General features: G+C 43.3%; 1 protein-coding gene across 2 annotated transcripts; it reads left to right on the forward strand.

Moving 5' to 3' along the window:
* The first annotated feature begins 282 nt into the window (after nucleotides 1-282).
* Nucleotides 283-14,386, forward strand: LOC147238607 (oxysterol-binding protein 1-like). Of its 2 annotated transcripts, XM_086197383.1 has the most exons (17): nucleotides 283-605; nucleotides 1,362-1,534; nucleotides 2,519-2,727; nucleotides 2,808-2,976; nucleotides 3,182-3,293; nucleotides 3,402-3,585; nucleotides 4,690-4,807; nucleotides 5,116-5,173; nucleotides 5,250-5,414; nucleotides 6,872-7,117; nucleotides 10,128-10,248; nucleotides 10,361-10,464; nucleotides 10,954-11,049; nucleotides 11,123-11,310; nucleotides 13,448-13,683; nucleotides 13,807-13,845; nucleotides 13,933-14,386. In XM_086197383.1, the coding sequence occupies exons 2-17, from the start codon at nucleotides 1,398-1,400 to the stop codon at nucleotides 14,073-14,075; spliced, it is 2,325 nt and encodes a 774-aa protein (XP_086053509.1). In that variant the 5' UTR covers nucleotides 283-605; nucleotides 1,362-1,397; the 3' UTR covers nucleotides 14,076-14,386. The 2 variants fall into 2 exon arrangements, with proteins under 2 accessions (XP_086053509.1, XP_086053510.1); XM_086197384.1 differs by lacking the exon at nucleotides 13,807-13,845 and having other exon boundaries at nucleotides 284-605; nucleotides 13,933-14,385.
* The last annotated feature ends 448 nt before the right edge of the window (nucleotides 14,387-14,834 follow it).

The following is a 14,834-nucleotide window of genomic DNA, read 5'->3' on the forward strand; positions in this document are numbered from 1 at the left end:
CGACTACAACCCCGCACCCCCGACATCGATTAAAATTGTCTTTTAATTTTTTTTGTATAATCCTGCTGAAAGTCAAATGCCATGGAAAATGACGCTTGCTAAAAAGAAGTGCTCATTTGAACCCCATATAATGGTATTTCACTAAATATAAACACGTGATTTATACTTATCTAAACCTGACTTTAACGATAACGTTGAAACACTCTAAAATATATTTTTTTATTTTTTTTATTTTTTTTAAATAAGCCTTGGTGTCAACGGCGTCCGTGGGAGCCCCCGAGTGCTTTGTTTCTAGACGACAAGAAATAGTGTTGCACCGGGTGTAACCAAAGAGCTAGCGCGCTAGGCTAGTTAGACATAGCTAGCTAGCTTTAGATTCTTGTCGGTGTGCGCAGCTGTAGAATGGACATAACACACACGACTGTTGAGAGATATTACTGAAAGTCGCTGGTGGCACTTCAGTCTATTGTCACACTGTTGCTGTCGTCGGCGTCCGTGGTGAAAGAGTTTCCACCGGTTAGTGGTCCTGGTAGCATATGGGTGTCAAAGTTAGCAGTGACTTCACCGGGTGTCTGGTTGCCTGATCTCATTTCGGACACGTCAAGGTAAACATTTAGCCGTCGGCCGTTTGAAAGCTAGCTCGCTGGCTAACACAAGTGAAGCGGCGTTTCTCGTTTTTGCACCTCATCCAATTTGCTAATATCAGCTGCTAAATACGCCCATTGGTTTTTCTGTATCTTTGTTAAATGCGCTTCTTGTAGCTATGAGCCGCTGCTGTAAATCCCAGTTAGCCTAACCGGAGCTAGCCGCTTTGATTAGCTTGTTGTCAAACTCGTCAATATGTTAAGCTTAAAGTCTTTTTTTTTATTTGTCAATAATTTGCGGTTAATTACTTCATCAGTGTTGCAATTATCGCTGGAAGTTAGTTGTTTAGTATAATTACTGGACAGTGTTTACGATTCCCTTATAAGAAAATTATGTCACAAATATTGATTTCCTATCCAACTGATATGATTAAGTTTAAGCTGAAGAAGTTAGACAAAGGCATTACATGAAGATATTCTAATCACATGTAAGTCCCAGTTTAAGAGAATGTAAGTCAGATCTAAACACAAGCTTTGTTAGAAAAACGCATGGACAGTGAGTCCATCGATTTCATAGTTAACCTTTGACCTTTTACACCTCAATGAATGATTAACATCAGCCAGCAGTAATGAATCAATGTTCCTCTTAAATGTTAAAACAGTGCTGCTATTGTTTTGACTGGCAACTGTAATGTTGGTTGATATTTTTTATTATTTTTTTAAATGTAGTCCATCTACAGTGTTTCCTTCCATTTTAATTTCTCTTCTCCCCTTAAGGTTCCTCAAATCTGTCTTGTGATTTTGGGTGCTGTTATGTCGGAGCCCAAAACCCCCACCCCTACCCCTGCTGGCGACACATACAAAGGATGGGTGTTCAAGTGGACAAATTACATCAAAGGTTATCAGCGGAGGTGGTTTGTCTTGAGCAACGGCTTGTTGTCATACTACAGGTGGGTTTTCCCGCGAAACACTGATTACATTAAGGAAAGATGTGCAGGGCCGTCTGAAGATAGCTAGGTAGCTAGTCGTAGCAAAGCAAGAGAAAAACCCAAGAGGCGATCAGATCGATAAATAGAGGGACGTTTTCACGTGTTACACATCAAATCGTGTGTTACAGTGTTAAAAGAAAAAAGTTCATCACAATATCAACTTTTTTTTTTACTTTACATGGTATCATCAGGGCAACAATAGCAGCAAACACAGAAAAAGAGAGGCAAATGGGAGAGCCAAGAAAAACAACATTGAGAGAGGAAAAAAAAACCTTTCTCAAATGAGTTAATTTTTCCCAAATTCGAGCCTGTTTTTTTCCCCCTGACTTCCAAGTGGTCCTGAACGCAGCAACAACTTCGATCACATCATCGGAGTAAACCCTCTGTGTAGCTACAGTTATATCAGAATCATCTGGAAGTCATTTTAAACTTTCTTTGTTTATGGGTTTTCTGTTGTTGTTGTTGTTGTTGTTGTTGTTTTGCATTTCCAAAACTTTTCTCTGGGCATGATAAAACAATTTTGTTGGACAATAAATTGCCCCCGAATATGTTTTATTAACAATATGAGTGAGCATTTTATTCTGCTGATGTGATGACGATATAATAGCATCATAATGATTAAGTTAATGAGTAAGTTTTGTTTCTTAAGATCATTCAGTCAAATTTAGAATCAGTATGTGCAAAATATTGAAATATCTTACAAAGTAGCTAACCACAAAAGATGGAAATAAACGTGCATGTAAATGCAATGCTAAGAAGAACGGCTGAGTTCATGTGTAGTTGTTATACCATAAGTCGGGGAGTTGTGATGACGTTTGTCAGCTCCCCCTTCGTCCCTCCCAAAAGGCATCAGGCATTCACCGGAATTCTCCCGTCACACAACTGGTGGTTTCCCTGTGTCTGAGCTCGTAGATGCGCTCAATTCTGCCACCTCTTGTTTGTTAGGACCCAGGCAGAAATGGGTCACACGTGTCGGGGAACAATCAACTTGGCCACAGCAACTATCACGGTGGACGACGCCTGCAACTTTGTCATTTCCAACGGCGGCGCCCAGACGTACCACCTGAAGGCCAGCTGCGAGGTGGAGCGTCAGCGCTGGATCACTGCCCTGGAGCTGGCCAAAGCCAAAGCAGCCCGCATGCAGGCTGAGTCAGGTAGACGGAAGCGCTGCTTCAGCTCTGTCTGAAACGCAGTAAGAAGCCGTGAACCACACCGTTGTTTTCATTATCAACAGACGACTCAGGGGACGACTTCTCTCCGTCGTCTCCTCGGGTGGCGCCCGGACAAGGTGGCGGGTCGCAGAATTCTGAAGTCCAGTCAGCTCTCAGGACTCTGGGCAGCAAAGTGGAAGATCTCAGCACCTGCAACGACCTAATCTCAAAGCACGGTTCTGCCCTCCAGAGGTCAGGCTTGAACACTTTTTCGCCTCCTAGGTTGAGCGTGTTAATCAAAGCACTCAGGTTGTAGGAGCACATCTGAACGCCTGAACTGGTATCAGAGAACATAAATGAACAGTACATTTAATGAATTCCAGGCTTGTTTAGGTAAATCTCGTCTCAAGTTTAAAGATCCTCCAAACCTTTTTGTGCTTTTTCATGTTAACGTCAGGTCTTTGTCAGAACTGGACAGTTTGCGTCTGTCCGGAGAAGCCGGGGATAAGATCCGTCAGGTGACCGAAAGGGCCACGCTGTTCCGCATCACCTCCAACGCCATGATTAACGTAAGCGGCATCTCCTCTTGAGGGGAGACTAAAATAAATGTTCACCTCAAAGGAATCTTTGCCTCTCATGTCCCCTGCTGAGATGATGAGATTATTGAATACCCCCAGGCTTGCCGAGACTTCCTGGTGCTGGCTCAGACTCACAGCAAGCGATGGCAAAAAGCGCTGCAGGCAGAACGAGATCAGCGAGTGAGGCTGGAGGAGACTCTTGAACAACTGGCAAAGCAGCACAATCACTTGGAGCGAGCGTTCCGAGGGGCGGCTCAGGCTAACGCCACCACAGATAACAAGAGTGAGACCTGATCACTGTCCTGCTCTCTGTCCTCCATCGATGTCCTACGCATTTTATTTCCCCCTAATTATGGTTCGGTATTTATTATTTATAATTGTGGTAGGTTTTATTGCGTAGGACGTCTTTAATTATTTCAGCTGCGCTTGTACACAAAACAAGGAAGCTTTTTACTTCTTCACATTCCCACGTCAACAGGTGTTTTTTTAATGAAGTACAAAAGTGAATATCATTAACTTCATCAAATTCCAGAGAATGCCATCATTGAAAAATAGAGGCAATCGGAAAAAAACAATATAATAGCCACAATAGATCACAAAGAACATGGAAACGTTATGGAATTTGGAATGAGCAGTGTCCAGGCCTTGGAGAGTTTTGGGAAAATAAAAAGAATAAATAAAGATATAAATAATAATGATAATAATCATAAAAAGCGCCTTTTTTATACAAAAATTGCAGTTCAAAGTGCGTTGCAACAAAAGCAATAGAGCATTATAAAAAATGAGATAAAAAGAAAAGAGAAAAACCAGAAAGCATATTATATTTTTTTAAAAAATGAAAATGAAATTACAATAAAAACATTTAAAAAGTGTAAGATGACCAAAACAGATAAAACTCAGAAAATTCTCTTGAAAAATACCTGAATATTAAAGTATGGGTCGTTAACTTGGGCGAGTAGCTGGTCAATCATTTTAGTTGTACACTCGAATAAATGTCAACCTTGATTCCTTTTTGTCTTTCACTTCATGGATGATTTCCTAAAATATTGGAAAAGTCATGCAAAATAATTGGAAGACATGTTCATGAACCCTGAAAATGATACATTATTGATTTAAGGTGACATGCGGCTAGTAGCTAACCCTTACCAAATCCGACAACGATACAATTTACGACAAAAAAACCAACCTTTTCTGTAAATGTACCAGTTCTGACCAAAAGCCAGGTCATAATCTCTAATAATTGCTTTATATCAGTAGTTCTCTATGATGCAAATTTTTCTTTTGGAAAATCCTCATCACATTTTATAAAAAAAAAATTATTATTCTTGATTAGTTTTTATATCTTAGGCACAGAAACTTCATGTTTCTCATATGTTCTGCGTGTCAGGTGCTGCCGGACCAGGAAAAGGCGAGGCCAGTGACGAGGACGATGACAATGAGTTCTTTGATGCCATGGAAGAAGCTCCCGAGTTCATCACTGTACCTGCAGACCCCCAGTTCCACAAGTCAGTATAAACTCCCCGCCACACACACACACCTTTCCCTGTTATTGCCCTTTGTGTCCACCAGAGGGCGCTTCAGTATTCCTCATCAATGAGAGAACCCATCTTGCACATTGACATTCCAAAAAGTGTATTCAAACAACGTGCATCAACCCTGTTTAGTCGACTTCCTCATACATGACCTGCAGGCATGCGGGTGAATACTGGTGCTATCACTGACTGACTGATCTTACGTTGAAAACCCTCCAGGAAATGTCTTTAGTTTTAAGTGTGGTGTTCATTTATTTATTTATTTATTTAATCTTTTACAGGAGGTCGAGCAGTAACATCAGTGGATTCAACAGTGAAATGTGTCCTGATGATCAGTCGGTGGGTTATTGATTCGTCTATGATTGTGGGATTTAAAAGAGCTCTTACTCAAGGTGTCGCTAACCTTTCTCCTTAGCTCAATGAGGAACCTCTAGCAATGAGCCAGGAGTCCCCCTCCCAGGAGCTGGTGCCCTTGAAGCAGAGGCGGACTCGTATCCCAGACAAACCCAACTACTCCCTCAATCTGTGGAGCATCATGAAGAACTGCATCGGCAAAGAGCTCTCCAAAATCCCCATGCCTGTGAGTGAGGCCGTTCAACCCCCAGGAATATTAGCAAGAAGTTTGGGCCTTGCCAGCAAAAGGCAATCGAGCACCTGTAACCTGTGGTCTCATCCGTTTCATGTCTTTGTGTGTGACACCAACAACAAACGTGTAAGCAGCTAAACAAACCAGCTGCACTCTCCCGGGGCCACAGCACAGGCTTGGCGTACGGTACTTGGTTGGCAACACTCGGGGAGAGCCGCCATTTACACTCCAGTACACGCTATTTTTAAATTGTTTTATTTGTAAAAAGCACAGCAGTTGTTGCAGCCCTCTGCAGAAAAGCTTGAGCCGGTTTGAGGACGCCTCTTCACATCATGTGTGTTCCCGGTAATTACTTGGATTGCGGCTTAGTCATGATTGAAGAAAAATATTTTTGCCTTCTCATTAAAATGTAGTTGAGTCAATTGATGTGTGTTTTATGGGAAACTCCTCCTGCTTCTTGTAAGCTACTGTAGTACATACAGTATTCTGGTGTGTTCTCACACTGAACGTAGAAATATCTCAGGGTCAGATATCTGCTAGCCGAGAGTCAGTTTTTACTACCAAGTGTTCCATGACTGGCCATAGAATAACAACAAAAACTGAAGTTGTCGGGTTTAATCCCGGCTTAAGTGAACCAGTCAGAGTGATTCCAAGTGTTACAGTGAGTGAGCAAGTCAGTGTCATGATTCCTCTTGTGACTTATGCACACAGACAATTGTGTTTTGTTGTATTAGAGGCGCAAGTATTTATTTCACATTTCAGGTAAAAAAAATATTCCAATCAGCCGATATTCTTTATATACATATTGGGGGAAAAATATGGATCAAACACGTGTTATTTTACTGTTGAACAGTAAATGCCTTATAATCTAAAATGAAACATTGTAGCTTAGCACGCTCGCCAGGATACCAGAAAATGTTGTCATAAAAATATTTCGTCTTGTTTTCCAAGAATAGAACATCAGCCTTCTTAACCCCTCAGTTTAAAAGAACAAAACAAAAAACCTTCAGAATAAAACTGGAAACAAGTTTAATTCACGGAACACAAAGCGTTCACATCCAAAACCTTCAGTCATTCTTCATATTTGATGGACAACATGCCTTGATGTGTATTTTTTTATGTTTTATCAATCAAATATAAGAATATTAGCTGAAGTCTGAAAAAACTTGATCCGACCATGAACACTTGCTATTTATCTTCTGCTCGGTGTGTGTGTTTACTTTGCTCCTGGCCATTGGACTACCATTTAGCACAGGTGAATAGAGCCTGTTGGGAAAGTCTCCCTGAGGCCTGCCATTACTGGCAGAGTCAGCTGAGATAATCGCAGATAATCATGATAATAAGCCATCAGAAATTTGTCACAATTCATGTACATGTCATGCCCAAGCCTAATTGTAATCAACTTGAATACTGTGTATTTGAGCCTTTGTACTACTCTCTCCTGTACCAAGGTGAACTTCAACGAGCCCATCTCCATGCTGCAGCGGCTGTCCGAGGACCTCGAGTATCACGAGCTACTAGACAAGGCCGCCAAGTGCCAGAGCACACTGGAGCAGATGTGCTACGTCGCCGCCTTCTCTGTGTCTTCCTACTCCACCACCGTCCACCGTACAGGCAAGCCTTTCAACCCCCTGCTGGGCGAGACGTACGAGCTGGACCGGCGGAGAGAGAGTGGCTACCGCTCTCTCTGTGAACAGGTGAGATGAACAGACATGTTTCCTTGCTGGAATTGGAGGAAGAGGAAAGGAAACCTCTCAGTATTCTGAGATGTCTTGCGTTTTTGTGAGGGGTGGGGTGGTGGGTGTGTCCAGGCTGACACATGATACAGGAACCAGCTCTCACTGATGTGAACCAGATCGTTGTCCTTCCTTCAACTGATTAGCCTTTGTACCTGAATGATATTCATTTAAATATATAGTGGAGGCATCAGAAATAATTTCAGTTGTAGTGCTTAGAAAGAATGTGACACAGGGTTAGGAAACCTGGAAAAGCCAGTCATTCATTGGCCAGTTAAAGGCCTAGAAAGGTTTTGAAAAATTAAGCCAGACAATATTGGAAAAGTCATGGAAATTTAGAGAGGCCAGGATCTTCCAGTTGGTAGTGGCATCTACTGGCTCCTCTGGGGCATCTGCTGCTATCCAGAGGTAATTTGTTGTCAGCTGCTGGTACATAGTACATACTCAGTAGTGGTATATAGAAATTCTTTAGTGGTATCTGCTGGTACCTCAGTGGTATATAGAAATACATTAGTGGTATCTGCTGGTACCTCAGTGGTATATAGAAATACTTTAGTGGTATCTGCTGGTACCTCAGTGGTATATAGCAATACTTTAGTGGTATCTGCTGGTACCTCAGTGGTATATAGAAATACTTTAGTGGTATCTGCTGGTACCTCAGTGGTATATAGCAGTACATTAGTGGTATCTGCTGGTACCTCAGTGGTATATAGAAATACATTAGTGGTATCTGCTGGTACCTCAGTGGTATATAGAAATACTTTAGTGGTATCTGCTGGTACCTCAGTGGTATATAGCAATACTTTAGTGGTATCTGCTGGTACCTCAGTGGTATATAGAAATACTTTAGTGGTATCTGCTGGTACCTCAGTGGTATATAGCAGTACTTTAGTGGTATCTGCTGGTACCTCAGTGGTATATAGCAGTACTTTAGTGGTATCTGCTGGTACCTCAGTGGTATATAGCAGTACTTTAGTGGTATCTGCTGGTACCTCAGTGGTATATAGAAATACTTTAGTGGTATCTGCTGGTACCTCAGTGGTATATAGAAATACTTTAGTGGTATCTGCTGGTACCTCAGTGGTATATAGCAATACTTTAGTGGTATCTGCTGGTACCTCAGTGGTATATAGAAATACTTTAGTGGTATCTGCTGGTACCTCAGTGGTATATAGCAATACTTTAGTGGTATCTGCTGGTACCTCAGTGGTATATAGCAATACTTTAGTGGTATCTGCTGGTACCTCAGTGGTATATAGAAATACTTTAGTGGTATCTGCTGGTACCTCAGTGGTATATAGCAATACTTTAGTGGTATCTGCTGGTACCTCAGTGGTATATAGCAATACTTTAGTGGTATCTGCTGGTACCTCAGTGGTATATAGAAATACTTTAGTGGTATCTGCTGGTACCTCAGTGGTATATAGAAATACTTTAGTGGTATCTGCTGGTACCTCAGTAGTATATAGAAATACTTTAGTGGTATCTGCTGGTACCTCAGTGGTATATAGAAATACTTTAGTGGTATCTGCTGGTACCTCAGTGGTATATAGAAATACTTTAGTGGTATCTGCTGGTACCTCAGTGGTATATAGAAATACTTTAGTGGTATCTGCTGGTACCTCAGTGGTATATAGAAATACTTTAGTGGTATCTGCTGGTACCTCAGTAGTATATAGAAATACTTTAGTGGTATCTGCTGGTACCTCAGTGGTATATAGAAATACTTTAGTGGTATCTGCTGGTACCTCAGTGGTATATAGAAATACTTTAGTGGTATCTGCTGGTACCTCAGTGGTATATAGAAATACTTTAGTGGTATCTGCTGGTATCTCAGTGGTATATAGAAATACTTTAGTGGTATCTGCTGGTACCTCAGTGGTATATAGAAATACTTTAGTGGTATCTGCTGGTACCTCAGTGGTATATAGAAATACTTTAGTGGTATCTGCTGGTACCTCAGTGGTATATAGAAATACTTTAGTGGTATCTGCTGGTACCTCAGTGGTATATAGCAATACATTAGTGGTATCTGCTGGTACCTCAGTAGTATATAGAAATACTTTAGTGGTATCTGCTGGTACCTCAGTAGTATATAGCAATACATTAGTGGTATCTGCTGGTACCTCAGTAGTATATAGAAATACTTTAGTGGTATCTGCTGGTACCTCAGTGGTATATAGAAATACTTTAGTGGTATCTGCTGGTACCTCAGTGGTATATAGCAATACATTAGTGGTATCTGCTGGTACCTCAGTAGTATATAGAAATACTTTAGTGGTATCTGCTGGTACCTCAGTGGTATATAGAAATACTTTAGTGGTATCTGCTGGTACCTCAGTGGTATATAGAAATACTTTAGTGGTATCTGCTGGTACCTCAGTGGTATATAGAAATACTTTAGTGGTATCTGCTGGTACCTCAGTGGTATATAGAAATACTTTAGTGGTATCTGCTGGTACCTCAGTGGTATATAGAAATACTTTAGTGGTATCTGCTGGTACCTCAGTGGTATATAGAAATACTTTAGTGGTATCTGCTGGTACCTCAGTGGTATATAGAAATACTTTAGTGGTATCTGCTGGTACCTCAGTAGTATATAGAAATACTTTAGTGGTATCTGCTGGTACCTCAGTGGTATATAGAAATACTTTAGTGGTATCTGCTGGTACCTCAGTGGTATATAGAAATACTTTAGTGGTATCTGCTGGTACCTCAGTGGTTAAACAGCTTGGATGAGGCAAGTAAAGTAAACTGTTGATTTCTATTGAAAGTAACTAATGGGTAATTGGATTACAAAGTTACAGTCGGAGTTTCATGCATGTTTGTGTGCTGTGTCAGAAAAACTTCATTCGTACATGACAAGTTCGTCAGCTGCTGTCACACACTGTCAAATAGTCGTCAGTAGACGCCAATCCAGCTATAAATAACACACTAGCGGGAAATCTGACAGGCTTCACCTCTTCCCCAGGTGAGCCACCACCCTCCTGCGGCTGCACATCATGCCATCTCTGATCGAGGCTGGACCCTGAGGCAGGAAATAACTGTCGCCAGCAAGTTCAGAGGCAAATACCTCTCCATTATGCCCTTAGGTGAGATATGTTGTCTTGATTATTTCCTTGTTTTCATCAGTGAGTTGACCATGAGAAAATGTAAAGAAAAAACACACATGGTGATCGTGGCTGCTCTTCCTTCCGTCTGCAGGCACGATCCACGCCATCTTTGAGAAGGGCAACAATCACTACACGTGGAAGAAAGTCACCACCACAGTGCACAATATAATAGTGGGGAAACTGTGGATCGATCAGGTGAGACTTTGCACGAACACCTGCACTCAAGTCAGTGTTTTAGAATCATTTCCCACTGTTGCTTCAGAGGAAATAACGGACAAGGAACAGGAAACGATCGAGCCATTGTGAAGGCAGAATGTGAAGTCTCTTCCTGGAATGTCCTCGGGGAAAGAAAAAAAACCCAAAACGTGCTGTTTTCAATTTCAAGCTTCACGGTGACGTAGAACTCCTGTAAATCCGGTATCGTCACAAAATGTTTGTACCGTTCCCTGCGTTGACCTCATCCAGCTAGAGAGCTGACAGAGAAAGTTACCGCCGCACTGAACCAAGATTAGAGTCCCTGCGTGCTTCTGTGATGCCAACGTGATCATAAAGGAAGAGGTTGTGCGTTCTAGACTGAGTTTTATCCTGTATTTCACCAGCATCAGGACTCTGCCACCTTAGCCACCGTTTTATAGTCACATTCAGGTGAAATATCCTAAAGCTTCATTTTCTCTGCCCTCCAAGTCCGGAGAGATTGATGTAGTGAACCACACCACCGGAGACCGCTGCCATCTCAAGTTTGCACCTTACAGTTACTTCTCCAGAGACGTCGCCCGCAAGGTGAGAAACGCTCTGCCCTCTAAGCTCACTGCACTGGCGTCTGACGGCTCACGCGGCCCCGCTGTGTCCTTAGGTGACCGGTGTAGTGATGGACAAGGATGGCAAAGCCCACTATGTTCTCTCGGGTACATGGGATGAGAAGATGGAGTTCTCCAGAGTGATGCAGAGCAGCCGGGGGGGGGAGAACGGATCAGAGGGCAAACAGAAAACCGTCTACCAAACCCTGAAAGCCAGAGAGGTTTGGAGAAGGAACCCGTTACCGTAAGTACTGGCCTGTAAACACTCCAAAAACAACACCCCTTCTTGTCAGGTGATACTCTGACGTTGTAAAATACCAGCGGCAGAGTTTCCCGCCCCTGAGCTGGATAACAAGCTGTTTTGATCTGGATCACACTTGTTTGTTCCAGGTCATCTTCAACATCTATTAGCGCAGATAAATGACGTCCAGCATACCTGCTTGCAAAACATCCAGATTTACTTCTTCCTATTGACAACACACCTCATTTGATCATATCTCAGCCCTGCTGTGGGCGGAGCCTCTCAGTCTTCGAGTTGTTTGTTTTTCATTGTAGCACGTAACAGGTAAACAAAGACGAGGAAGAAATGTTTTGCTGCAGGTGAGGTGCTAAACTGACACACCTGAGGCAGGAATGGACAGATGCCTGCTTAACTGAATGAACATGTGAAGAATCTATGAAAAGACAGAAGGGCAGTTCCTTTTTAATGATGAACCCTCAAGTCGCTATGGGAAAACTTTGGGAAAATTTCATCGTTCATGACTTCCCTTAACTTTTACCGCTTTGAACTTCCTGATGCTGACCATCGCAACCAGACGGAGCCAGTTTGACCTTTTCTTTTTGAACCGTTTCTATCATTTGAGATGTGTGCAGGAGAGAGACTGTCAGACACAGGGGTTCTAGGAGAATGTACTGCTCATTTGCAAACGTCAGGGCTCCACCTCCAAACACGCACGCACACACAGGCATGCACGCACAGGGGAGAACGACGCTGCAGCTTTAAAGTGCTTCAAAGCAAAGTCAACCAGGACTCTGAGAAGAGATCTTTGTTGTTGTTTTTAGATAATTTTTAGATAACAATAATAATTTTAACAACAATCACAGTAGTAATAATAATAATGGGGGTAGCGGCATGTCTCAGCGGTAGAGAGGCCGTCGAACAACTGAAGGGTCGCTGGTTCGATCCCCACTTCCCCCACATCAAAGTACCGTATTTTCCGGATTATAAGGCGCACCCTCAATGAATGGCCTATTTTAAAACTTTTTTCATATATAGGGCGCACCGCATTATAAGGCGCATAGAATCTAAACGACTGTAGTGGCTGGGGTTGCGTTATGCATCCACTAGATGGAGCTGCGCTAAAGGGAACGTCAACAAAACAGTCAGATACTGTCAGTCAGTCGGTCAAACTTTATTCGTAGAATACAAACCAACGTTCTGACAACTCCGTTCACTCCCAAAACAAGATAGTGCATTCACAAACGGGGAGGGGAACTTTTCCCTGATTCAGTAAACACGTAAAAGAAACAGTCAGTAAATCAAACGCTAGTGCAGTCACAATATAGTAACTCTCGAAATAGTGCAAATAACAATATCTAAATAACTCAACGTTGTCCAAACGTTAATGTCCATATTCACAATATCTCCCAAGCCTCGTTCAGTTGTAAACACGTAAAAGAAACACGTAAAGCTCACTCTCAGTTCATTCCTCATCCACGAATCCATCCAATTCTTCCTCTTCAGTGTCCGAGTTGAACAGTTGGGCGAGTACGGCGTCCAACGTGCCCGGTTCCGTCTCCTCAAAGTCGTCATTATCCGAGTCAGTGTTGCCGTTGTTGTCTGGCAGTTCAGTGACGATACCGTTTTTACCGCCGTTACTTCGGCGACGCCCCCTGACTACGGTAGCCATAATGAACCAATATTGATCCACACATAAGCCGCATCGGATTATAAGGCGCACTGTCGGTTTTTGAGAAAATTCAAGGTTTTTGGGTGCACCTTATAGTGCAGAAAATACGGTATCCTTGACCAAGATCCTTAACCCCTAATTGTTCTTGATGGCCCTGTGACGGACTGGTGACCCGTCCAGGGTGAACCCCGCCTCTCACCAATGTCAGCTGGGATAGGCTCCACCCCCCTGACCCTAAATGGATAACCAGTATAGAACGTGGATGGCTGGATAATAATGAAATACTCCCAGCATGAATCTAGCAGTCGTAGCGAGGAGGTTCCCCTAGCAGCACACGCTGGCCCAGCGCTGAACCTTGAGGGAAATCTCAATTAGCGTCCTGGTTCAGGGAGCTAATAGAACCCATCCCAGAGGAACAGTCAGCTTTCCCAAATATGGAGGATTGATGTCCTCTGTTGATGTCACCTCCAGCGAGGGTGCAGAGACCATGTACTACTTCACGGCCTTGGCGTTGACGCTGAACGAACAGGAGGACGCCGTGGCGCCCACAGACAGCCGTCGCCGGCCGGACCAGCGTCTGATGGAGGACGGTCGCTGGGATGAGGCCAACGCTGAGAAGCAGCGTCTGGAGGAGAAGCAGCGAATCGCCCGGCGCGAGAGAGAAAGAGAGGCTGCCAGCCAGCGCTCCTCCAGCCAGTCAGAGGAAGGTGAGAATGAATGGCTTCCATCTTGGACCTGTTCTGTCTTTCAGTTCCTCTCTTTCTTTCACGGGGTTAAAAAAAAAACAAAAAAAACCAACAACGTGTGATCCCCCTTGTCTCTTTTAAAAGCTGTCGATGAGGACCCTCTTATTGATCCGTCCTTAAAAAGCAAGTATTCCTCTTCTTTTTTCACCTCTGTGTGCTTCAGTCGTCATCAAAATTAACTTCGGCAGTGACTCATGTTTCCTCTTTCAGGTGCGACTCACGACAACTACAAGGCACTTTGGTTCGAGCGCTGCGAGGACCGGATCACGGGGGAGCAGGTCCACATCTATAAGGGAGGCTACTGGGAAGCTAAGGAGCGCAGCAGCTGGGAGGGGTGCCCGGATATCTTTTGACCTCGGCCTTGACTGAGACTGGTCCATTGAAGCCTCTAGGGTGGGGCAGCACCCCCATCCCTGTCTGTCTCCCTCCTGTCTCTCCCTCCTTCTCTCCCCCCTCTCCATCCTTCCCCCACTTTGACCGGCTGCAGCGTCTCTCTGTTCTAAGAGATCTCCAGGATGATCACTGCTGTCTGATCCAGGAGGAGGAGGAGGAGGAGGAGGAGCGGGAGCGGGGCTTCCTCCCCCGGCCTCCTTCATCCCACCCTCAACCAGAGTCTTAGCGTCTACCACCCTTGTTGTTGCTGTCACACCTCTGGAGGAGCGGTTTGTGCTACTGTGCTGGGGGGGCGGGGGGGCGCATTAAAGGGGGCAGTGCTTCCAAATCTAGCGTACATCACTCTGAGTCTCTCTGATCAAGCAGAAGAGCATTTGTGCTGATAACACTCTGTGAAATAATGTAGTGTTCTTTTTGTCATCCACAAATAACTCTTAAAAAAAAAACAGGGTTTCAGACCTGGTTAATATATTATATATATATACAAATATATATATAAATATATGATTAAAATGTCAACTGGTGGCCTTCAAGACGTTAGCGAGAATTTTCTTGTTTCTCTGATTTAGTGTCTTAATGTAATGAAGGTTCTTGTGTGTATGGTTGTATGAGTCCACATCTGCGCTTCCACCACTTTACAGCTCAGTGCAGTACCGTGTGATGGTTTTTTTTATATATGTTTTTCTTTTCTTTTTTTTTTTAAGCATCCAAAAAGACTG

The sequence above is a fragment of the Aulostomus chinensis genome, chromosome 24 (assembly GCF_037954235.1).
Source record: "Aulostomus chinensis isolate RoL2024-O1b breed Wild chromosome 24, RoL_Achi_v1.0, whole genome shotgun sequence".
NCBI lineage: Eukaryota > Metazoa > Chordata > Actinopteri > Syngnathiformes > Aulostomidae > Aulostomus > Aulostomus chinensis.